This window comes from Talpa europaea (genome assembly GCF_964194135.1).
Source record: "Talpa europaea genome assembly, chromosome: 14".
Taxonomy (NCBI): Eukaryota; Metazoa; Chordata; class Mammalia; order Eulipotyphla; family Talpidae; genus Talpa; species Talpa europaea.
The window spans coordinates 29,034,127-29,058,258 of NC_140082.1; the positions used below are offsets into that span (position 1 = coordinate 29,034,127).

General features: G+C 45.7%; 1 protein-coding gene across 6 annotated transcripts in view; it reads left to right on the forward strand.

Moving 5' to 3' along the window:
* FRMD4A (FERM domain containing 4A) overlaps nt 1–24,132 on the forward strand; it is a gene marked incomplete at both ends in the record, with an annotated part of 535,058 nt that overhangs the window by 443,074 nt on the left and 67,852 nt on the right. For all 6 annotated transcript variants that reach the window (XM_084253889.1, XM_084253888.1, XM_084253890.1 and 3 more), the window contains 4 exons: nt 3,662–3,745; nt 8,021–8,086; nt 8,304–8,361; nt 12,128–12,214. In XM_084253889.1, the coding sequence (XP_084110015.1) occupies nt 3,662–3,745; nt 8,021–8,086; nt 8,304–8,361; nt 12,128–12,214 (295 nt within the window). The remainder of the gene's footprint in view (nt 1–3,661; nt 3,746–8,020; nt 8,087–8,303; nt 8,362–12,127; nt 12,215–24,132) is intronic.

The following is a 24,132-nucleotide window of genomic DNA, read 5'->3' on the forward strand; positions in this document are numbered from 1 at the left end:
AAATTGCTTCTAACATGGTTTATAAAGATGAGCTAGGAAGAACAATCTCAGAGTTTTCTAGATTCATTGTTCCCTTGAATATAGTAATACAGACCCACAATGCAGCCATGAAACACTAGGGTCTCAGTGTTTTCAAATTTAAAACTTTGTAGGTTTTAGATGGTGGTCATGGTATTCCTTTATACCCTGGGTGGGACCCCTGCGTTATGATCTAACACTCCTCTGGAAGGTGGATATTCACATCAAGTAGGAGAGAGAAGGGCTAATCATTGTCACCAAATAAGTTAAAAACAGTATGTTTCTTAGAACTTTTAAGATTTTTACTTATAAAATCCCTCTCCTGGAGAAACTTTACCTTCACAATATGCTAATAAAACATGGAAGAGTTAAGATGACTCTACCTTCTTATTCCCATTTGTGAATTTCAGGTCCAGGTTTTATGTTGCTCTGGGATAACATTCTGGGTTTAGTGCTTTATTGGTTTCCCACCATTGCAGATCAAAACCACTGGTTTTGGTAAGAATTCTTCCACGTTAAGCATATTCTGTTGTGTGATATTTGCCCGATAAATTATGGGCTTCTTGTTTGACTGGCGAGGACTCTCCTGAAAGGCAAACTCTCTTTTTATGTAAAGGAAAACAGACCTTGGGAATTTTGCTAAACCTGCCAAATTTAAATTTCACTTTTTGCATTTCACGGTGTCTTAGTTAAATTTGTCATTGCTGTTCATTTATGGAAATTCCCTATTGGATGAATTACTAGAAATCTTTGTTTTCTGAGGTAGATCATTCAAACTTGCCATGTTTCCTGAGCATGTAGCAAAGGGGCACAGCATCTCAAAAGCCCCCTAAATTAGAGATCACCTGGCGTTGAGGGATCACCTTTTTGCTGGCAACACTAAACACACTGCCTAAAAGTTTTTCACAATGTCTGGTTAATAGTCAAAATATGAAGATTTGCATTTTAGAGTCAGTTTAGCAAGTAACTCTCTAAGAGATGACTTTTCTTTTTCTAAAAATGAAGCATGGCCACTGTTGGAGCATGAACTTTTCAGAAGTTGGCATTTATCAGGTTAACTGAATTTGCAAGAAACGTCCATGTGGAGGACACAGTGGGAAGGAGCTGGAGACTTTTAGCACATTTGTTAGGTTATAGCTTCCCAGGTCTCTACAAGTAGAGTGACCAGGGCTTCCATTAGGGCAGCTCTCTGACTTGTGTGGCCAGATCACTTGATAGGACCGGCCATCTCTAAATTATTGCAGATGTTTACAGACAGCAGAAAGGCAATAGAACATTTCTACAGAGTTGTCCTTTGGGAAGGATTATGAGTCCTGGATCCTTTCCAGAATGTAATGGATTTGGACGGGCTTCACGCCTTGGTGATTTCTCCTTCTATTTTTGTGTGTAACCTTGCCCTGGGGTTAGAGAACTATGGCAAGCTCCAGCAAGGAAGTCAAACCTGTGAGTGCCATCAGGAAACCTTGTTTGCCAACAAACTAGTGTTAGGTGGGTAAGATGAGCCCTTCCTTCTTTACTTACTTCCTTCCCCAAATATACTTTAGATGTGAGTAACCCAAACTCAAGTTTCAGCTGGGCAAATTAGCTACTAATTTTGACAGTTTCATCTCATAAATGTGCCTTTTGATATTTAAGGTGTTACTCTGGGCACTGGTAGATCAATGGATGGAATCCCTGTTTCAGGGCATTTATAGTTAGAGGAGGTAAGACCTGGAAACTCATTAAATTCTTTGCAGACTCTCAAGTGTTTGGTGGGCTGAATCTTGCTTCATCTATGCCTAAAGATTGCCTAGAGAGCATGTGAGTAGAATTGAATTCCCTGATAGGGAATTAAATGTCCCGGTACACCAGGACTGACCTGTGTGAAAGCCTGTGGTGGATGCTGACCCCTGCCTGTGGGTACACATGAACCCTAACAGCCTGGCATCAGAAGTCCCACAGTTCATTGCCTGCCCTGCCTTTCAGCTTGTCCCCTGCCCACCCCACCCCCACACCACCCATTCCTGTTGATCTCCAGTTCCAGTGGCTGCCCACCCTGACTCTCCTGTATTCCACTATGAAGAACAATGACTTTCCTAGCCTTTTCTTGCTTCCCCAAAGCCTGCCTGTAACCAGAGCCCACAGAGGCCTTTCTTTCCTCTCAACCTTTGAATTTGTAGTTTGCATTGATAAAATCAAACACTGCCTATGTGGTCAGTGAGCTTTGATTTGCCCTCTTTCCTCCCTCGCTAAACTGTGAGCACTAAATTGTGAGTACTGTGCTTTGTCCTGTTTTTAATAGCCTTTACAATACTTTCGTACAGAAAAGGACTCCCTAACTTATGGGTTATTAGTGAATAAATCCTTGCCTCACCACTTAGATGGTAATGGTTCCCGTACTTGGTTGAGATTCAGACAATAACAATATGAACTCTCCCTACTGGTTGGTTGTTGAGAGCCAGGATTGACAAATAGTTCCTTAATCCACTTGAACAGTGCTCTCTCTGGGGCCGCTAAGCTGTCATTCATCATCCATGTGTTTATCACTCACTAAATGAACTTAAAGTATTAAGATGGTTTTGCCCTGTGACAGTTGGTATCCAAAGGGTAGCTGCTGATTTCATTGCTATTGGCAGCATTTCCTGCCTGGTGGAAACTCCTGGAAGGAGACATTCCCCCATTTAGCATCAAGAGTGTTGGGGTGTTTGCTCTTGCAACACCGCTGGAGCCCCCTATCTGTGACTTCAGTGTTCCTTCCTGAGCTCATTTCTTTTTAGGTATAAATGCCCAAGGGCCTTGTGGCCAGTGTTCACTTTGTATTGTATGAGTAGCCTGGCAACTGCTGTCCTAGCCTGGACAGAACTGGGGGTCCAGGCAGGACTCTATGGAGTGAGCTTCTGTTCTGCCAGCAGGACTGTCAGGCACTTTGTTCAGCCGGTATAAGGGAAACGCCCTCCACATGCCAGAATCATCCCAGGGTGGTGCCACTAATTGCCTCTGGAGACAGAGATTGGGCACAAACACCCAGCAGTCCTGGCCCAGTGGGAAAGAGGGCTGTGCACAGTGTCCTGGGAGGCATCAAGCCTTGGAAGAACACCAAATCTGAGAACCCTGTAGTCTGGGGGGGCGAAAAAGTATCCTATAATCCACTTCACATTTTCAAACTTATTTCCTGGCCTCATCAAAAGCTAGTTATTTGTTTGTCATGTTTCAGAAAACAGCCTCCAACATGTGGTCAGTCTAAGCAGAGACAACAGACATTGTATTTTAGTGAGGCAAAAAGACTCAAGGAGAAAGCAGTGAGGTTTTCCTTTCTTGGGGTGCCTTACCTTGGGGTTCTGGGGAGCTGGTCTTGGGATCCTCCCCCATGGGGACACCGGTGACCTTTTGCTCTCCAGCTTCCTGCTGCTGGGGGTGGGGAGTTGGGCCTGTACCCCTCTGTGTGCAGGGCCCTCAGGGAGTCTGGCCTGCCCTGCTCTCTGGGCCAGAGAGAGGGCCCACCCTGCCTGTTGTGTGTCCTGAATTAAATAATTACGTAGAAGAAAAGCACCCTTTGCTCCCACCACTTTTCATTAAAAGGGAACAGATGTGGGGGCCCGATGCGGTGGTATCCTTGGAGGGTGAGAGCGTTTCCTGGCATTTTCTGTCTTCCTCTCTCTTTCAGCAATGAAGTGGTGAGGAGTGACTTGAAGAAACTGCCAGCGCTTCCCACCCAGGCCCTGAAGGAGCACCCTTCCCTGGCCTACTGGTGAGTGGTGCCCGGAGCCCGCCCTTCCCCATGTGCCAGGGGCTCAGGGGACCAGTCCCACCTTCACTGGACCCCAATCAGAGAGCCACCCCAAATTGTGTTAAGTGACTTGGGACTTCATGAAACCGTTTGCTGCCTTTATTTAAATGGTGCGGTATGTGTGAGATCCCTCCTTTTTCTCATTTTCCTTATTTAAAAAAAAACCTTCTAAAATTTCACTTTGGAAGCTTTGCCTCCTTGGCGATCTTTTCATGTGCTGCTCAAGTTTCGTTTTGGAATCCTTGTCATTTGATGACAGGATGTGTGAGGTTTTGAGATGTGGGAGAACTACAGGTTTTTTTTTTTCTGTAAAGAGGAGATTGATTCTTTTATTTTCCCACAGTGTTTCGCATTTCCTGATTTAGCAGCCCTGTAACATTATGCCGTAGTTCATCTGTCGGGCCCTAAATTACTGATTCTGAATGAATCGGGCATTTGAGAGGTTCCCAGATTGTGGTTTTGATCACAACAGCATGGGACTTGCGTTCCTGGGAAGTTGAAATCCTGCTGGACCGGTCAGTGCCCCCAGCACCCCGGAAACCACAGTGCTATCTCCCTAATAGCTTCTCTGACTGCTTAGCAGTCATGCTCTTATAAAACAGAAAAAAAGGCTAGAATCATAGATCAAGCAGATTCTGATCAACTGTAACATATTGTTAGCACCTCTGTAATAGGTTTTACAAAATGCCTGGATGACTGACATTTCACCTTGCCTGACTCTTCTTAGTCAGCAGGCTAGTGGCTCAGCCCTTGGGTGGCCAGGAGGTTTCTTCAGCTTGGGCGGGGCGTGTCTCGATGCCAAAGTCATGTGGGGACTAAACTCTGGTCCACAAGTCACTTTTCCCCAGGTGATCTTGGTGGTAGAGCTCCCATGGCTGGGAGTGCCTTTAGTGTACTGTTGTCCCTAATTTTATCCCCCTAAACTCTTTCGTTGCCACTCTTAGTAACACAGATGTCAATAAATTAGTGGCTTTTATCATTATAATCTGGTCTCAAAGAACAGAATCTGTTGAATCTGCATGTGTCAAACTCCAAATTTCCAGCCTGACTCTCTGCACCCATGAACATAGGCAAGTGACATTCCTGCTTCCTCATTCACAGAATCCTATCACCTCCTCCCTAATTCCTAATGTCCCCTGGGATTTATATTCCATATCCTCCAAGCCATTCATTTCAGGAAACCAACAGTGGAGAAATAGACATGCAAGAGGATAGCTCTAGAATCCAGTACTTCCTCGCTGAGTTTGCTTCCTTCATGCTCACACTTTCTCTTCTGTCAGGATAAACATCATCTTCATCCACATCTACTGCTCTCTCACCAGAACATCCTATATCTGTGACCAGGCCAGCACATTCCTCGGCCTATTGTAGACCCACAGGCCTCCAAGCCACTGTGCAAATGCACTGGGAAGATGGCAGGACCAAGGGAGGGATGTTTTCAAAGCAGCTGCCTCAAGCTCCACAGACTAGTGTATATACAAACAAGCCAGCAGCATGGACATCCTGCTAGAGCATTGCTTTTAAAAAATAGACAGGCTTTTTAGCTTGCTTCATTATGCTTGTCTACTGTGGTTGGCTTTGTATTGCAATTTATTTACTTAGATTTTCAGAAAACAAAATGTCAGGAAAGAGATAAATGCTGTTGTGCATCTATAGATGACAGAAAGGAGAGAGTGGGTACCCACGAAGCGTGTTCATGCTCTTCCCTCTCTGATGAGCAACATCACTCACCACTAGATGAGCATCATCTTTTCTTGGTGAAGACCCTTTCCTGCTCCTCACATCTCAGCCACAAATTGCCCCAATGATTCCTGAAGGGAGGACCCGCTGTCCTTGGGCATGACTCTTGTTGGCATCCACAGATAGGATGGCGACCATCAGGTCAAAAAAAGACACAGGGAGCCCCTCCACATGAGTGGGGGGTATCACAGGCCCATGCGTGCAGCAGTGGGCTGTAGAATCCAGCCAAGTCCTCAACTGTGAGGTAATGAGAGTCTGGGACACTTGAGTTGCTTCCTGCTGCCTTACTTTCACCAACTGTAAAATGAATGAACCGCACTGAACTAATTCAGACTGTAATTAACAGAGGAAATAGAAAGTTTCACGATGCAGTTAGAACATAGTGAAAGGTGCATAATAATGCTGAGTAATCATGCAATCATTCCTTCTGCTAATTTTCCCCAAGTGTTTAGCAAGCTCAGACTCCTCACGCCTTGTGATTTCCCATCGGTGAGGCTGCTGAGGCAGGAAGTTAGAAGATGTGCCCACAGCCACAGAACCAGACAGAGGCCTGACCTGGATTCCTTCTCAAGCCTGGCTTGCAAATGCTGGACTACCCGTCCCACCCATATGGGGTGTGCTGGGATACCCCCTCCCCTAGCCCAGAGTTACTGTCCTTCAAGACAGGGGACCATATCGCCATCCCCTTGTTCCCTATGCATTTCCCGTGACTTTCCTGGGCCCCTTGTCTGCAGAGAGATAATTCAGCTTCACTATGTTGTCAGAGCACGGTCAGCTTTAGTCGCTGTCTTTTTCTTTCAAAGAACTGTGTGTCCTCCAAATAATGTTTTAGGATTCCCTTTACTCAGGCTCATCGGTTTCTAATGGCTATGCCATTGAGTCCCTGCCATAAATTTGAGTAAATATGGAAACTGTCTGCAAAGTTTGGTGCACGGGAGCCATCTGTAAATTCCGGATATGGGGTGGGAGCAGGTTAAGAGCAAAATGACTTGGTTCTCAGTCCAATGAGTGTTATCACATGTGGGGCCCCTGGTGTTTAAATTGGGGCAGAAGGAGTAGGACAGGCTGTGGCAGGAGAAGGTAGATTTCCTGGCCTCACAGATGGCCTCAGACAGCACTAGCAGGGCTCGCAGATGCCTGCAGCTGTCGGGGGAGATGAGTCCCTGTGGTTGGGCTATGTAGTCAGGAAACCACTGAACAGCTGCCTGATAGTATTTTTTGACACTCACTGTTGTTTTTCCTGAGCCTAATTTGTGTTCACGGCTCCAGCACTATGTCATCATCTCCCCACCCCAGAGACTCAGAGGCTCTTTCTCCCAGAGTAGACCTCCCAAAATTCTAGCTCATGTGGAAGGAAACATACCAACCAGCCATTGCTTTAGTGGATGTGTGTGGAGGAAGCGAGAACAATCCTGGACACAAATCTGAAAGACTGGAGAGGCCGGTGTCCACCCCAGAGAAGGCTCTCCTGGGGAACTCTGTCAGGAGAGGACTTTGTCACACTCAAAGCAGAACTTCCATGGTGTGTAGGAGCTGAGAACTTTAGCTAATTTGCCCTTTCCTGAACATTCCACTGAGAAGTGATACTACAAGTGGCCTCTTGTAATGAGCCAGCATCCCTTCCTCTCCCCACCCCATTCTGGAAACTTGTAAAGACACTTTCTTGCGATGAATCAGATGATCTTAAATGCACACAATTTCAGAATACTGAAATGAAGAGATACTCACTGAGGAGAAACAAAGCAATTGGCAGATCCATAAATGATCCCCAATTAGTAGGAAATGAGCTTGTAGACCATGTTATATCCCCTGCGCACAAATAGCCTAACTAACAAAGAATATGTAAGTGAAAGAAGGCTCTGGATCAATTCTGGAAGAATAATAATAACTAAGAGGATCTCAACCAAGGAGGACTTGAGGGCCATCCCAAGATCATCTCCTGCTATGGAACCCACTGGTCTATGTGAGGAAAGTAGGGAGGGGACAGAAGAGTGAGAAATAGGTTCCAAGGTGGCATGACCAGGTCAGAAGGCAAGGCCTTTGGACTTGACTCTTCAGCTGGTGGGGCATGAGGCCCTCTGTCTGCAGCTGCTTTCCCTGCCATCCCCAAGGTTGCCTCTATGCTTCCTCTTCATTTTTCTCATTCTGTGTCCCTCCCAACTGAGGAACTGCTTGCTGCTTATTTTCCTTCTTCCCCAATATCATTTCTTGAATGGGGCCAACACCATGGGCTCTCATCGTGTCACTAATTATATGTCCAGGATAATGGGAAAGCAAATCTTCTGAGTGGGAAGCACATTTGTTTTTTTCAGTAAATCTATAGCCCGAGGATCTCACTTAGACTGAGTTTTGGAATTCCCTCTCAGGAAAAATCATTTTTCCAGGAGCTGTTGGCCCCTGGGAGCCTTACATGAGGTTGCTCAGGCTCAGGAGAAGCACTTTCTGCTGGCAGGGTGCTGGGCAGTTGTAATAAGAGTCTTTTTCTTCTCAATCTAGTGAAGACCGAGTAATTGAACACTATAAGAAACTGAATGGCCAGACCAGAGGTCAAGCAATTGTCAAGTAAGTGACCCCTCTTAGAGCCCCTGAGGTTGTGGTCGTGCGTGTTTACATCGCACATGTCAAGATGGATCGGTTCTGCTCAGAAAGACATGTCTCCTGGGGGTGATGGTTCAATAAATAAACATTCTGGAAACATTATCTCATACGCACACAAATGGGATATGATTCTAGTTCCACCAAATAACCACTCTTGTGTGTCTGTGTGTTGTCTTCCCAGCTACATGAGTATCGTGGAGTCTCTTCCAACCTATGGGGTTCACTATTACGCAGTGAAGGTAAGTGAGCTCAGTTGGTGAAGATTGCCAAGCATGCCCTAAAAAACCAAACCAGACAAAACCACATCTCGTTTTTTTTCTTTTTAATTTTACTGAAGATTTGGGGGGTTGGGGTGAGGTTGGAAGACTTCGTAGGGAGGACTTGATGCTGCAGAGAGTTGAGACAATGGAACTTTACCCCTGGTGTAGTGAGACTTGATCCATTTCCTCTCCATACCTCACTTCCCCTTTAGTGAAATGGATAAAATCAGTTGCTACTTCCTCTGTTCTCTGAAGAATCCTGAGATGAGGACTCCTGAGTCTCTCTAAGTATAAAGATTGCATCTAAATACTGTTGAGAAAAAAAACTTAAAGCAGAATTGATGTTTTTCATGGTGGCCAAGTGCCACAGAGGCAACTTTAGAAAAGAAAAACAGAGTAGCTGACAACTTGAGTCCAAGGGCATGGAAGAAGTCAGGACAGTCCTCTTAAATGCTCTGATGGCAGTTCACTGTGACATGGGCCCCTTTCTAAGTTCTCATCCACTTACCATAAATGCCAAACTAGGATCTCTGCTTTGAAATCATAGTCATGCCCCCATGTAACCTCTTCTATGATGAGAAAAGAGAACTTCCCTTCCTTCCTTAGTTTACCCAACATGAAAAGTTTAAGTCACTGCCAAAAGAGCAGAAAACACTTCTAAACTTAAGCAGTTCTACCAGCCAACCAGAGAGTCTCTTGCTTTCCCATCAGTTTCTGTCCCCATGTTTCCACCCAACTATATTTTTAATTTCTCTAGACTACAACATAGGCATGTTTCACTCATCTTTGTGTCATTCCTGGCAGCCTGCCTAACACTTGGCATGTCGCTAGTGTATAGTTAATTGCCTGTATCTTCTGCTAAACTTCAGTCTCTTCATGGCAAACACCGTGTGTTATATTTTGTTAAATATTTTTGGAACCCAGCATGGTGCCTGGCACATAGTAGATGGTCAGTAAATATTTACCCAGTAAATGTTCACGGAGAATTGAATTGAGTAGTTGGATGTATGCATTTTCATAATGGAAACAAGTACTAGAACTACATTTGCAGATCCCAGTTATGGGCACTCTGGTCTCACCCAGCAGCTCAATTCAGGATTTTTTAAAGCCTGTAGTGGTTGAATTCTTCTTGATGTCTTATTAAAGCTCTCCCCACTGATGAAACCTCTAATCCCTTCTTCTCCATCATTCACAGGACTCATAAAACCACCATCCCTGACCTTCTAAAAAACTATACTGTAGTCTGTGATGGGAAGTATGACCTGGTCTTTGGATTGTCTCCTATCTCTTGTGAGTTCTTCCAGGAGACTACCCTTGTGGAAGGCTGTTTCCTGTGATGTGACCACTAAAGTCACAATTCTCCAGAGGAAAACTAGATTGTTCAAAAGCCACTAAACTGCTGCCAGTGCTCAGCAAACTGCAGTCATTTCGGTGTTGCCATCTTGTTACCATAAAGGAAACAAGGACCCCATAGTAGTCCCTGACAGTATTATGAGAAGCATTTCATAATCAAACTGTGAGACTTAACCTCAACTGTGGAAATATCTTATAGTGATACGTAGCAAAGGAGATCTGTGTTCCCAAAAATAGGAATCTGGGATACTTGTTTCTCCCATTCCCCATACTAAAGTCTTAGCTGTGGGAAGACAATGAGAGGTAGATTTTGGTAGATAATCAGGTTTGCTTGAGATGAGACTTCATTTACTCTTTTACTTGTGTAAACCTATATTGTATTTCTTTCTGGAGCTTGGAAAAAGGTTGCCTCTGATGTATGCTTCTGCCTTCCAGTAACCTTTAGAAATATGTTCTCCTGTCGTTTGTTAGAGACCAGAAGCAAGCTTGTGACTTTCAGAGTGCGAAATGCACTTGGGTGTTTGGCTCTTGGAATTTCTAGGCATAAATAATTGTTCTCCTACTTATTTGGAAAAGGGCACATGAACCACGCAAGCCTGAACCAATCATGACAAGACTCACTGTCTGGGCCTCAGGTTTCCAGGGGTTCTGTATTTTATGGTGCAAGAATGACTGTTCCTGACTCCTTCGGAAGCTGCGGTGTATTGAGTTGCTTCTTGTTCTGTTTTCCAAAATCACTGAACTATAATCCCCCAAAGATGGGGGATTATACCTTTAAAAGAAGTTTTCTTTAAGAAATCATATACCCCAAAATTTTTCTAAAAATTCAGCTCATTTCTTTTGTCCATTATCTTTATGCTTGCCTTGAAATAATTCATGCCTCACAAATATTTGAAAAGCTTGAAGCCAATTATGAGCCTTCAAGACATCTACAATGGGGTGTGTTAGGTTATTCATAGATATGGCTATTAGGCTAAATCTAGGAAAAGCTGCTTGATATGCCCAGGATCAAATCCTAGCATTTGAGAGCTTTAATTAACAGCTCAGAGTCATCCTATTTGAATGTAGAATTACAACTTACTGTCTGCGCAACAAATACAGAGGGACTTTGAACTTCTCAGTCCCAGTACATCTAAGCTTCCATTTTGCTAATTTGTCCAACAGCTTAAGTCACAAAACCCTGCCTGGCTCACAGCTGTCCTCTTAAGGCGAGCAGGACCTCATGGGGAGCCCCTGGCCTGCCTGCGCTGCCTTTGGCCTGGTGGGGAAAGAGGTGGGTGTGGGGGAGTCCTGAATAGAGACACACCAACTCAGCACTTTAAATTGAGTCTTTCAAATGAGAGGAATCTTAATTCCTCTGTATGGGGAATATAACCAAAATGAAAATGCATCGTTGTGCACAAATGAAAAATGATGTAAGATTTATATCAAATAAAATATAAAAAGATAAAAAAAGATAAAAAAATCAGAAGCAAAAAACAATTAAAATGGGAGGAATCTTAACTATATCTTATTAAGTGAAAGAAGCCAATCGAGAAAGCTACATGCTGTATGATTCCAACTATATGATGTTCTGGAAAACGGGAAACTGTGAAGAAGATGATAAAAAAAAAAGATCAGTGGTAGTCAGGGGCTGGAGTTGAGTGGGATGAGTAGGCAGAGCACAGAGGAGTCTTAGGACAGTGAAAATCGCTGCTTGATACTGTCATTGTGGGTGCATGTCGTTACACGTTTGCCTGAACCCATAGAATCTCTAAAACCAAGAGTGAGCCCTAATGTCAGCTGTGGCCTCTGGGTGATGATGTGTCCCTGTAGGTCCATCATTACAACACATGCACCACTCTGGTGGGGGGCGGAGAGGTGTTGATAATGGGGGGCTGTGCATATGTGGGGGCAGAGGATAGATGGAAAAACGCTGTATATTCCTCTCAGTTTTGCTGCGAACTTAAAACTGCTCTAAGATATAAAATCTTAAGAAATATATTTTAGAGGAGTTACCTTCTTTAGTCTCCATGCAGTTCCTTGCAGTTCTCATAGTTAATGACGGTCTCTCTGCCCAGAACGTCTTTTTATTAGAATGATGGGCAGCTCTCAGATTTCCACTTGTGGTGAGTGAGGGCTTCAGGGTTGAAAACCTAAAGTCTAAAAGGAGAGAAAGCATGAGGTATCTGCTACTCATTCATAAAAGGGGAAGGAACAGGCAGGTTAGGGACAGAGGTGGGCCCCCGTCACATAGCTGTTCATCATGAGACATGAAGGCACATCTGTTAAGGATGGGCTCCGTGTGTTTTGAATAATTTGCATTTTCATTTGTGTTGAAATGAGACAGGTAACCCCCTCTAGATCTTGTTACTCTTCTCCCGTTTTACTGACACTCCTCTTGATGTCCTAGGACAAGCAGGGAATACCGTGGTGGCTGGGACTGAGCTACAAAGGCATCTTCCAGTACGACTACCATGATAAGGTGAAGCCCAGGAAGGTGAGTGCCTTTCCTTTGTGACTGTTGGACTGACAGGAGGGAGTGGGAGAAGTCATGTGTGTACCCTCCCTCTGAGGGCCCCAGCTCACAAACTCCCCCTAATTTGGATGTATATAAATTACTCTGCAGTAATCCAGTCTAGGCGTTCCTGGGTATTTTCTTTTTCCCAATCACTAAGGAAACCTAAGCTGTTAGTATTTAAGGTAAGAAGTCTGGCTGTGCCCTTGAGAAGAAGGTGGGTGAAAGAGTTTTGAGGGGTTCTGTGCCCTTGGGAAAGTTCAGTAACATCCCTCTTGAGTAGTGAGGCTGATCTGAGTTCTCTCGAAGACTTGTGTGTGGTTTTTTTGTGTGTATTTTTTTTATTTTCTTTTTTATTTTTTTTTTTTTTTTGGAGGGCTGTGGCTGAAAGAAAAGCTCACAGGTCAAAAAGAGGTGAAAAAAAAAAAATAGTGAAAGGCATTCCTGCAAATGCAGTAAATATTTTATGGCATATTAGAAGTGACCAGAAATCTGGGAAGAATAAAGACACTTGCCAAAGAGAGAGGAAAGCAGAGAGGGCTCTGCAGTCTCTGTAAACACAAAACAGAATGTTCGAAGGGACGCAGCGCTTGAATTTTCTGTTTTCATTTACACACATTTTTCAGACCAGAACAAATTGAAAAATTATAATGGAAAAATCTCTCTGAGGCAAGTGCTGTCATTTCGGTCGTCTGGCAGAGAGCAGGGGAGAGATGGCATGCAGCTCAAACCCTGGGAGACAGATGAGGAGTCTATCAAAACCACACTTGCAGGGAGAGACAAGCAGCTAAGTCCCTGGTGTCGTTCCAGAGTGCTTTCCAGGCTGCATTATCCATGAGCCGGTGGAGACCCACACTCCATATCTGAGCTTTCCTGCTCTATCCAGTTAACATCTGCCCTTACCCAGCTTCTTCATTAAATGGGTAGAAAAAACATCCTTGCGGCAGGGAGTTTTCACTCCACTGATCAGTCAGTTAAATTCTAAGCCAGGACACTGATCCGCTGATGGAGAAGCGCTGCCTCGACAAAGATGCGGCAGGAACCTGGCTCTGTGGGTGGGTGGCGTGTATGACCCTCTCTCTGCCCCCACTCCACCCCTCCAGTTCCCATTCATATGCTGCAAGACAGAAATTGGCCTTCACGTTCTTCTTTTGTCCTTTGTTTTTCTTGGTCACAGAGTCCCTACTTCTCCTCATTGCCTCCTCCTTCCTGTTCCTCCTCTGCTCCTCTTCCCATATGGCCTTCCCCAGTTTTCTCTCCACTCCCTCTACTCGTCCATATGCACTGTCCTCTCTTTTCAACCTGCCTGACCTTTTTTTCTGCTTACGAGTACCAAGAATAGTCGAGACTCTTTAACAGAATCATGGTGACTGATGACCAGATCCAGTTCTTTACTTCCATTTTGGTAAAAGACCTAGGCCAACGTGGGTAATTGGCAGTGGAGGACATTAAAATCCAGCAGGTGAAAAACGTGGTAACAAGTATGCATGTGTGTTCAATTTATTTTACTAATATTTTAAAGGTCGCTTTATTTCTCTAATGGAGGGGTTAATGAACATTGACGATTCAGTAGCTCTCCTGCCCACCTGTGACTATGCAGTATTTCTTCGCATAAATATTTTCCCTTTGCAAAGCAGCAGCAGCTATTTCTGCCCTCTTGTGTCTGTGCAAGGCCTTCTCCTCCTGCCCTTTTCCTAATAATCCTGTCCTTTTAAAGTGTAAAAAAGAATAACAACACTTGATATGCAGTGAGTCCTCAGCTAACATCATCCATAGGTTCTTGGAAACTCAGATTTTAAGCAAAACAACATGTAAGGAAATCAGGTCTTTGAGTGATGTCATTTTGGTCAATATAGTCTGGGCTTTCTTCTCATCAATGTTATTGCAAAACAACATTATCTGAGGACCCACTGCACCTAAAATGCAGGGATGACATACTCCAAGGGCTCAGTGAATTTTAACTTTTCCTTTGAGACTCTAAAGTGGGTTTCATATTAAGGAAAAATGCAAAACCAAAGGTCGGCATAATTAGCTATTGAATAAGAATTTCCTCTCACTTGTGGAACTTATCCAGGTCTGCAAATGAAAAATGATAAAAGGTCAGTGTGTTTATTCAGAGTACTGACTACTCAAATTGATTTGCTATTTAAAGTAAATGAGGGGCTTCCCTGGTGGTGCAGGGGATTAAGATGCAACCTATGAAGCTATCCACAGCCACTGCAGCACGAGTTCAATCCCTGGCCAGGGAGCTTACCCACACAGCTCAGCAGACCTCTCCTGTCTCACCCGCTGCTCCCATCAGCAGTGTATTTCAATCAGTCTGCCTGTTCTGCTCCCCACTCTGTCTCTGGTGAGTCCTCTCACCCGCCACACCTCTGGCCTGTACCCCAGTTCTCATATGCATAAATAAATAAATCTTTAAAAAAAACATAAAAATATAAAAAAAAAGTAAGTGATGCTTCTGTGACCTCTGAGGAGGTAGTTGGAATTCTGCAGTTGTGTTACAAATTGAGAGACAACCAAATCATCAGAATTTCCAGTCTATTATTTAAAAAAAATAAAAGTGTACTACATTCCTGTGATGTGCCAGGCAGACCACAGGATGCTGAGATAAAAAAGACACATCATATCCTCAAGGCCGGCTTTTTTTTTTTTTTTTTAGGAGAGAAGATGTGGGGGTGGGGGTTGGAATGTGTGATTGTTGCATCAGTGATCCAAGTACTACAGCAGAGGTCTGTGTGGGGGTCGGGGTGAATTAAAGGAGAGTCATCAACTGGCTTTGAGAAGGAGAGAAAGAGTTTCACAGGAAGCAAAGCCGGGCTGGGGTCTCACAGAGAGGACAGCAGTTTTGCAGGTGGACTAATGCACGGAGAGGCACACAGGCTGAGAGGCCAGTGCACACAAACTCACAGTGATGGAGAGTGTAGCAGTGTGGTGGGGACGTGCACGGCCCTGTGGGGGTTGGAACAAGGGGGAGGGGAGCAGCTGGAGAGGAGGCCAGGCCAGCTCACAGAGCTGGCAGGCTTCACTAAGGATTTCACCTTGATGTCAGGAGCCGCAGAATGTTCGAGGCAGAGGAGTTGCCATATCAGATTTTCATGCTCACAGAAGCATCACGCAGAAGCTGCGGGGAGGTGGGTTGCAAACCAGGACATTATGACAATACTTGGGACTGACTCAGTTATGGGTATGGAGAAAAGGGAAATGAAGCTTCATGTTTCAAAAGTGGAGAAGGATGATCAGTTGTATTGAGGAGAGGGTGCGGCAGGAGGAGCAGAAGGGGAATCGGGAATGTCTCTCCAGCCTCTCCATCAGCCGAAGCAAGGGATGTAGGAGACAGGGATGTGCAGCGTTTTAGGCTTGAGGCGATGGACATCCTGGTGGCCATGGCAGGCAGGCAATCGGGTGTTCAGCTGGAGCTCAAGTACCAAGAATTTCCAAAGCATAACTGAACCAGAAGCTGAATGGAAAGAGGAAAGGGTGAAGCACTGGTGCACCAGAAACATGTCCGGTAGCTGTCAGAGATGTCACTTCCCTACTGGGACATTCACTGTGAGACACAGGGAGGGGCAGGTCCTGTGTTTGGGCCCTGGTGCTGATATCAGGTAAGAACCCCTCTTTAAGAAATGAAAGTAAAGTCTGAATACTATTGACCGCAAACAAAAAAGTAGTTACTTCTCCAACAAAATGGCCTTATTCAGAAACAACGAAACGGCAACTTGGAAAATGGAGCTTTATGGCAGGACACACGTGCATGTCCCCAGAACCAAAGGCAGCACCCCTTTATGTAACCTCCAGAAGGGCCGTTACTATGAGAGAGGCACTCCCTCTTCCTTCTGCTGGGGCGGGCAAGCAACATCCCTTCCTGGCAGAGAGGCAGGGCAAGTTAGGGCAGGTAGTGTGCAGATTGCTCGTGTGTGGGCACTCTCCTAGTCTCCCGACCTAATTTAAATAGGACTCCTATATATTGATTTTTACAATATAAAATTAAGGACAGCCTTTGAAAGGCCCAGGAGAGGAAGCAAAGCCTAAGTTTCAGTAGCCTCGAGTGGTGGTCATCTCTGCTAAGACCTGGGGTGGGACTTACAGGCAAAACCAGAGCCTAAACCAGAGCTGTAATTTAGATGTCCAGTTGCAAGAAGGCTCAGGGTGCCTGTTCTTCTGCATCCAACATCATAAAAAGGCCATAAAAAGTCCATCTTTGTGATGTGCAAATCCCTGTGAGTTTCTGAGAATGCAAGTTGCCCTCCCTGACCTCCGAGTTGTGAATAATCCCAAGATGCCCACAGGTGATCGTGGCCCCCAGTCCAAGGTCACATATAAAGTCCCAAAGTCTGTCTGCAGTGCACTAGGCCAGTGGTTCTGAGCCTCAGCTGTCATTTGGAAATTCACATGACCCTGTGCATAGATGCCACAGTCGCCCCAAGTCCTGCTCACCTCATCTCCGACCCAGCCCTGGACAGAGGGAAAGCCTCACAGTCGATTTCAGCATGCAGCTAGAGTGAAGGAGCAAAGCCCTCTGTGCTTCCTTTCAGAACTTAGACCTGGGGAGGGTGAAGCAGGGTGGGCAGGTATGTCTGGCCATGCATTGGCACAGGGAAAGCCAGGGTGTCTGAAAGCACAGGGCTTGAACCCCAAGTGAGAGATGGCTCCCCAGGCAGCGCCAGTCCTCTTCACAGGGGCAGGCAGAGCTCCGAGGGTCCCCAGCAGTGCTCAGAACCAGGGAGTGGCACCCAATTCTCTGTACCCAGAGGCCCTCCTCAGCAACAGCTACACAGCCAGCCCAGGCAGAGGCCTCCCTGACACTCTGACCCAGTTACAGTGGCTGTGTCACGTGCTCTGCAGCTACAGGAGCCAACATTCAAGTAGAGGCAGCGGCAGGGTGAGCCTGGGCGCTTCCACTAAAGGGCCCAGAGGCATCCTCTGGCGAGCGAACACAACCGGGCAGCTCCGTAGACTGCTGTGGGAATCCACTCAAGCGCTTCCATATGGCCCACCAAAACAAAATGGGCAGGGAGGGGAGCTTGCGGCTGCTCAGATATGGCAGAACCATAACTTGTGCCATGTTCTCTGATTGGGGTACACTTTGCCATTCTGGTCCCAGAGACTGCGCCTTGTAGCGTAATCCTCGTTCTGACATCCTGGGGCTTTGGGAGAGATGGAGCAGCATGAGGTGCCCCATGGATGGAAAGAAGAACATTTCAGACCCCTCTTAATTATGCCCCCTATCTGCTACCTGGATCTTGTACACAAATGGGCTCCTAGCCTTGCTGAAGGCCCGCCCAAATGCAACTGCTGATTGTCAGGGGAAAAAACCAGCTTCTTTGCCCTTGAGGCACAGGTGGGGCAGCAGCTAGACAGGTGGAGACTGCATTCTAGCTTTTGTATGTATTCATAAGCTCAAAGCCAGTTAATGACTCCCCTTTAATTTACCTCTGACCCATACGTAGATCTCTGCTGTAGTGCTTAGAGCACTAATGCAATAATCATACATTTACCACCACCCCTCCCAACCTGGACAGGCCCTAAAAAAATGAACAAGCAGGACTAAAAGAATTGAAATCTACAGCACATCCACATGCCATAGAATACTGGCCCTTGAGTGCACTTATAAGTTCTTTTAGAAAGATCTGGCAGAACCGCAAACATTATCCAGGATGGGATGCAGAATTTATGAGCTGTTAGGCATCAACTCTCAGTAAATGCTTCTGTTTGTCTCCTTCACCCAGGGATGTTTTCCCTCTCACTCTTTGCCTGCCTCCCCATGTCTATGCCTTTGTTCACACTAAAATACCCTGGCTCTGAAACATCCCTGTGCGTGTCTCAGGTCACCTCTCCTGTTTCCCCTGGTCATGGTTTGAGAGCTTTATGTGCAGCGTGTGGGTAGTGTTATGGAGCAGCCCCAATATAAAACAGGTTGCCTGGCTGTGGGTCCTCACCTGCGCGCTTAAAAGGGACTTATTAATACTCCACTACAGACACACACAAAAGGTTAATAAAAGGTTTATTTACAAGGGAAAGGGAAATAAGGAAAATGTACAACTCAGGTAGAAAATAGGGAAATAAAGTCTTTAATGCGTCCTACCCGATCCGCTGACCTGGAAACCCAAAGTCACTCTCAGAGCTGGCCGGACACTGCGAGCTGGTGGAGAGCCAAAATGGGGGGACCCCCCCCCCAAAGCCCACGTGTCTGCCTTTATACCAACTTGGCTGCTTAACCCCACCCTCAGGTCCCAGCCACCTTCCCTTTGGTGATGATGGGATTTGGAGTTCCCAGTGTCTTTGGCTTTGGCCTGGGGTGGGGGTGGAGTCCACAAAACCTGTATGGAATTAGCTTTAGGACATCCTTTTCCCCCTAACAGTAGCATCAGACTATGAAGGTAGCAGAACCTCCACGTCTGACTGTCTTGGTTTAGCAATGGTGAGAGAAGCAGAAGGCAAAAGAATTGGGCAAAAGAAAACATCTTGTAGCTGCCTTGGTTCTTTTACTATGTTTTTCCTTGTCACCAGATTCCATTTTAGCCTGTGCGTGCACCTGTAGAAATGGAGCCCGGTGTAAGAGGTGCTCCTTTAGTTCATGAATTTCAGTCCCATTGGCTTCAGGGAACAAAAGAATGTTGTCAGGTGGGGATTTGGTTGCTTGAGGTAACTCTTGGTCTTAGTTTGCATTTGTGGCCAAGGAAAGAAGAATAAATGTCAGTTGCGTCAAGGATTCTCCATGACGATGAGCCTCAGATCGGCCAGCCCCTGGGCTTCAGGCAGTGATGGTGCTGGTTCAAGTAAGAGTTTTCCTCTTTCTTGAATAAAAATCAAATGATGCACAGTTGACCCTTGAGCGGCACGGTTTCCACTGTGCTGGCCCACTACCCACAGGTTGTTTTCACTAAATAAGCGGGTTCCCCTTGAGCCTCTTGCAGTTGAGAATGCCGCAAATGTATTTTATTTTCTCTTATAATTTTCTCAATAACATTTTCTTTTCTCCAGCTTGCCGTGTGGTAAGAAATTGGTATCTAATACTGATTGCAAAATAAGTGGTAATCAACTGTTTCTATTATCAAAAGGCTTGCGGTCAACAGCAGGCTATTAGTAGTTTAGTTTGGGGGGAGTCAAAAGTTATATGAGGATTTTCGAGCTGGGGGGGCTCAGTGCCCCTAGCCCACCTGTTGTTCAGGGATCAATAGCATATTGAAGAGCGACTGTTTACAAACTTGCTAAACCTCATAGGGAGCAGAGGTAAAGAAAGCTGAAGGAAATGTCACTTTTTTTTTATTTTTTTAAAAAATTTATTCATTTTATACAAGAACTGGGGTACAGGTCAGAAGCATGGGAGGGTGAGAGAATTCACCAGAGCTGGGAGCAGAACAGGCAAACAGACCAAAGACTGCTGAGGGGAACAGTGGGCGAGGCAGGAGAGGTCTGCTGAGCCATGTGGGGTTCTCCTTGGCTGGCTGGGAATCAAACCAGTGCTGCAGAGGCTGCGGACAGCTTCACAGCACAGCGCTCAACTGCTGCACCACCGGGGAGGCCCAGGAAAATGTCATGTAAACCCATCTTTTTCCAGGAGGCCTTTGCATTCCTTAGCTCAAAGCCCGAGGAAGTCCGAAAGCTCTTTCTTTGCAACACCAGGGCCAAAAGCATTGACTGGGCCACACCAGATTCAGCTCACCATCAGCACCCAGCAGGGCTGCTTTCTGCACTGTATTGGGGTGGTTTACATTCTTCAAACCAGTGGACAGACCATTAGGGGGCTTTATAAATTAAACAGAGAACTCTTCCCAAGTGGGACGCCAAGGGAGTAGAAGTAAAGATCCCTCCTGCAGGCTGCATCTGAGGCCTTAGGCATTAGTGAACAAATAGTGTAAAACATGTGACTCCAGGAAACCGCCTGAAAAGGAATATTCAATACCTGTAAATCATCACTTAGAGCCACAGCCATCCCCGGCCCATGTTGAATGAAATCTCTCCACTGGGAAGAATGGCAGGGCCATCCTTGTTTCATATTCAACAGACAGCATTTACTTATTTATTTGATGTGCAATTAGGGGGGCTTTTATGTACACTTAGATGCACAATTAGGAGCACTGTGGGGTCCCCTCTGAGACATTAGGAGGAGGAACCTGTCCTTGAGCAGCTAATGTAGCTTCCTATGGTTCCTAAGAGTATTTCAGAAGTGAGGGCCTTAGCTCTGGGAATTGATGCATTACTGTCCCTTCTCCAGATTAGTAAAGATTTTTGAACTGCATGAGATGGTGAGACAGGAAGAGAAAATATTATTTACAGGAAATATTCCATTAACTGTGAACTCCCTCCCAGTGCAGTTAGTCTACTAAATTATTCAGTGTGATGAGCACTCTGTTAAGTGCATTGCCAACTTATTTTTCAACTTCTGTTCAGATGCACATTTGGGTGTTTCTGAGCCCTCTACCTTGACTGCCCTGAGTAGGTTCCTCCCTCATCCTGTATTCACCTTGAAACCACACCCTATGCACTCCTGGGAAGAAAAGCTCCATGCAGTACATTTAGCATTCTTAGCAGTTTGCAGCCTTTGCTTTTTCACAGTGTTGGATCAAAGGGTCGCCCTCTATCAGTCCTTCAGATCTTAGCACTGGGTGGAACTGGAAGGGTTCAGTGCTTGTATGTGTCAGGGGGTCAACAAGGGGGGCCTGCCTCAAAGCTGAGGGGCAGGCCTAGCAGAGGATGATGGGGGTTGGGTAAGGGGCATAGAGTTACCAAGTTCTGCTGTTTTAAAATAACTCTCCCAGAAAGAAAGAAAAAAATCAATTATATCCTAAGAAATTTGGGATCCCCATGGTAATGCACTGTATTAGAGCCCTGATCTCTCCCGCACACAAGAGTTATAATCATCTGGAAGCACTGAGCTAAGGCTTTAGAAAGTTTAGTGGAGAGAGCTGAATATGAAATCCTCTCCGGTAGGATGATCCCCATACAAGTATGACCACCTGCCTGGAAATTCATTGACTTGTTCAAAAAACATTGATCGAGAGCCAGGCCCTGCACTAGAGCCTGCAGATACTGCAGTGAACAAGACAAGGGTGGCCGCCTTCAAAAAGCTACAGTCTAGTTGGGGAAGGTGGGCAAGTGACAACATTAATAAATCTGTCATGTGCTTTGTCAGGGTATGGTTGGCCCTTGAACAATGTGGAGGGTAAGGGAGCCAACCCCCATGCAGTAGAAAATCCACGTATAACTTTGACCCCCTCCAAATTGAAGTATTAATAGCCTGCCATTGACCTTCCTGATAATACACGAGTTGATTAACACATTTGGTATGTTACATGCATTATATGCTGTATTCTTACAATAAAGGAAGTTTAAGAATATGTAATTAGGGACCTCCCTGGTGGCACAAGGGGTTAACGCAACCTATGAAGCTATCCGCAGCCTCTGCAGCACGAGTTCAATCCCCATCCAGGGAGCTACCCAAATGGCGCAGCAGGCCTCTCCTGTCTCGCCCCCTGCTCCCCTCAGCAGTGTGTTTCAGTCACTCCACCTGTTCTGAGCCCCACTCTGTCTCTGGTGAATCCTCTCTCCCTCTACACCTCTGGCCTGTACCCCAGTTCTTGTATGCATAAATAAATCTTTAAAGAATATATGAAATTAAGAAAGTCATAAGAAAGAGAAAATATATTTGCAGTATTGTACTGTATTTTTCGATGCTCTAAGTTTAGGTACTCTACTTACAAGGAAATTTCATATAAGTGGAACCAAGCAGGATAAACGCTTGTTATTCCGGGGGTAACTAACAACTTATATGAGGACAGGCCATCCGAGTAAGGAGGGGTCGGAGGGGGGATGGTACTCAGAAGTCTTTCCCCAAGGAGGTGACATTTAGGTGACTATTTCTGAGTGTTGCGTGTCAGACTCCTTGGGAAGCAGAGTCTGAGATGGATGCATGTGCCAGGAGTGTGTTAGGACATAATTGGGGATTAACCCCAAGGGGGAAAGGGAAGGAAGCAGGAGCAGGTGAAAAGACAGGCTGAGCTGCAATGCTGTCTGCTCTTGGAGCTATCACGCTGAGGCTGGAGACTGAGCCCCATCCCCACCATCAGCCAATCCTTAGATGCAGGTGAGTCACAGAGAAGGGGCCTTGGGCAAGGCTGTCTGGCGCTGAGGATGATTCCTGGTCCAAGTCCTTTACTCCTGAAAGGGGAGGCTGGGCAGTACAGCACAGTAGCTTTTACTTCCATGGTTCTCAAAGTGTGGCCCTTGGACCAGCTTCATCCACACTACCTGGGAGGAAGCTAGAAACACAAACTCCCCAGTCCCCACCTTGCAGACCCAGAAACTCTGAGGATGAGACTGGGTGTTTGGTGTTTTCACACATTCTCATGGTGAATGGGATACATGCTTTGAAGTGTGAGGACCCCCAGCCCCTGATGTATAGGCAGAGAGGAACTTTCTGTGTGATTCTTCTGATTCTACTTTTCTTGTTTTCATTGTTAAAGTCAGACTCCTCCCTGGAGCAATTACTCCAAAAAAAAAAAAAAAAAAAGATGTTTTTAATCCAGTGGCCTCTATATCCACTTAAATGCCAAATATAAGTCTCAAAATCTCGACCAAAGAGGAATTTTGTTACTGTTAATTCACTTCCAGTGTGTATTCAAAAAAAGTTGTAAGCTACTTATTTTAACCTCTCTGTGCCTCTCCTTTTATATCATGAAGTGGAGACTCTAAGACATGGGAAATAGCCTAATTTTCTCTACTAGAATATGTACATTTCAAAGAGTTCCCTGTTCCCCAAGATAAAAGTGCTGTTGCCCTTGACATAGCAATTATCGTTACAGTCTCTTGTATACTGAGCTTGAGAGGCAGGATTGCCCCAGAGAGCAAACAATGTTTCTTTGTTAAGAGGATTAATTTTTTTCTTGGTCATTGGATCTGGGAATCCAGGGGACCTCATTTCCCACAGGTCCACAGGCCCTTTTGGAGCCTGGTTCTGAGTAAACCATCCCTCCAAGGACATCAGCTCATAGTCTTATTGTTCTCCTATGGAAGCTGTCCCCGCAGCAACCACACTGATGTCAGATTGTCATGTTTGAGGAAGGTGAGACCTGTGAACAGAAAAGAACAGTGCCCCATTCCAGTGGATAATCCTTAAAAAGGGAAACTCTAATGCTGGTAATTTCTCTGCAGAGGTGCAGGAGAAGAGGAATGTAATTATCCCTTAGAGTGGGGGCTCCAAATCTCTGCTGGGGTGCCTTGTTTGGGGGTCCTCTTCATGGAGGGGGATGCACTCTGCCCTGACCCCACCCAGTGGCCCCTGGGTTGCAGGGGATTCATCTCCAGGCCTGGCTTCGTCCTGTGGGCACTGCCTTCCTGCCTCATCCCCATACCCCCCATCCCAAGCACCCTGTTCTATGGTAATGGCAAGATATCTGGCTTGGTAGTCAGGACACCTCAGATCAGCCCTAGTTCTGCCACAAGACTCACTGCTGTGGACCTCAGTGTCTCCATCCAAAATGTTGATAGAGATGATTGGGAATATTGGAGTTGAGATAACTTGAAATAGAAACAGGTGAGAGGAATGAAGCAAGGGGCAAACTCATTGTGAAGTCAGAAAAGAGGTCTGAGCATAAGGAGAGTGAAAAAGCATCATTTTCCCAGAAGGAAGTGGGAGAGGGAGAAAATGCCAATTTCTAAGTAGGTGGAGTCCTGTCTACCTTTGACAGTTCTCCACTTTAGCCAACCCATGCTGGATCTGATGTGGTGACAAAAGGACATTTTCTCCCCTCTCCAAATGCTTCATACCCACTATTGTGGGGTATGAGGGTCTTGGGGTCCATGCACATCCCACAGTCAAGCCTGATCTCAGCTTCTTGCCCTGCCCACCCATGCAGGCACATGAGGCCCAGGAAGGCCATATAAACTACCAGATGATT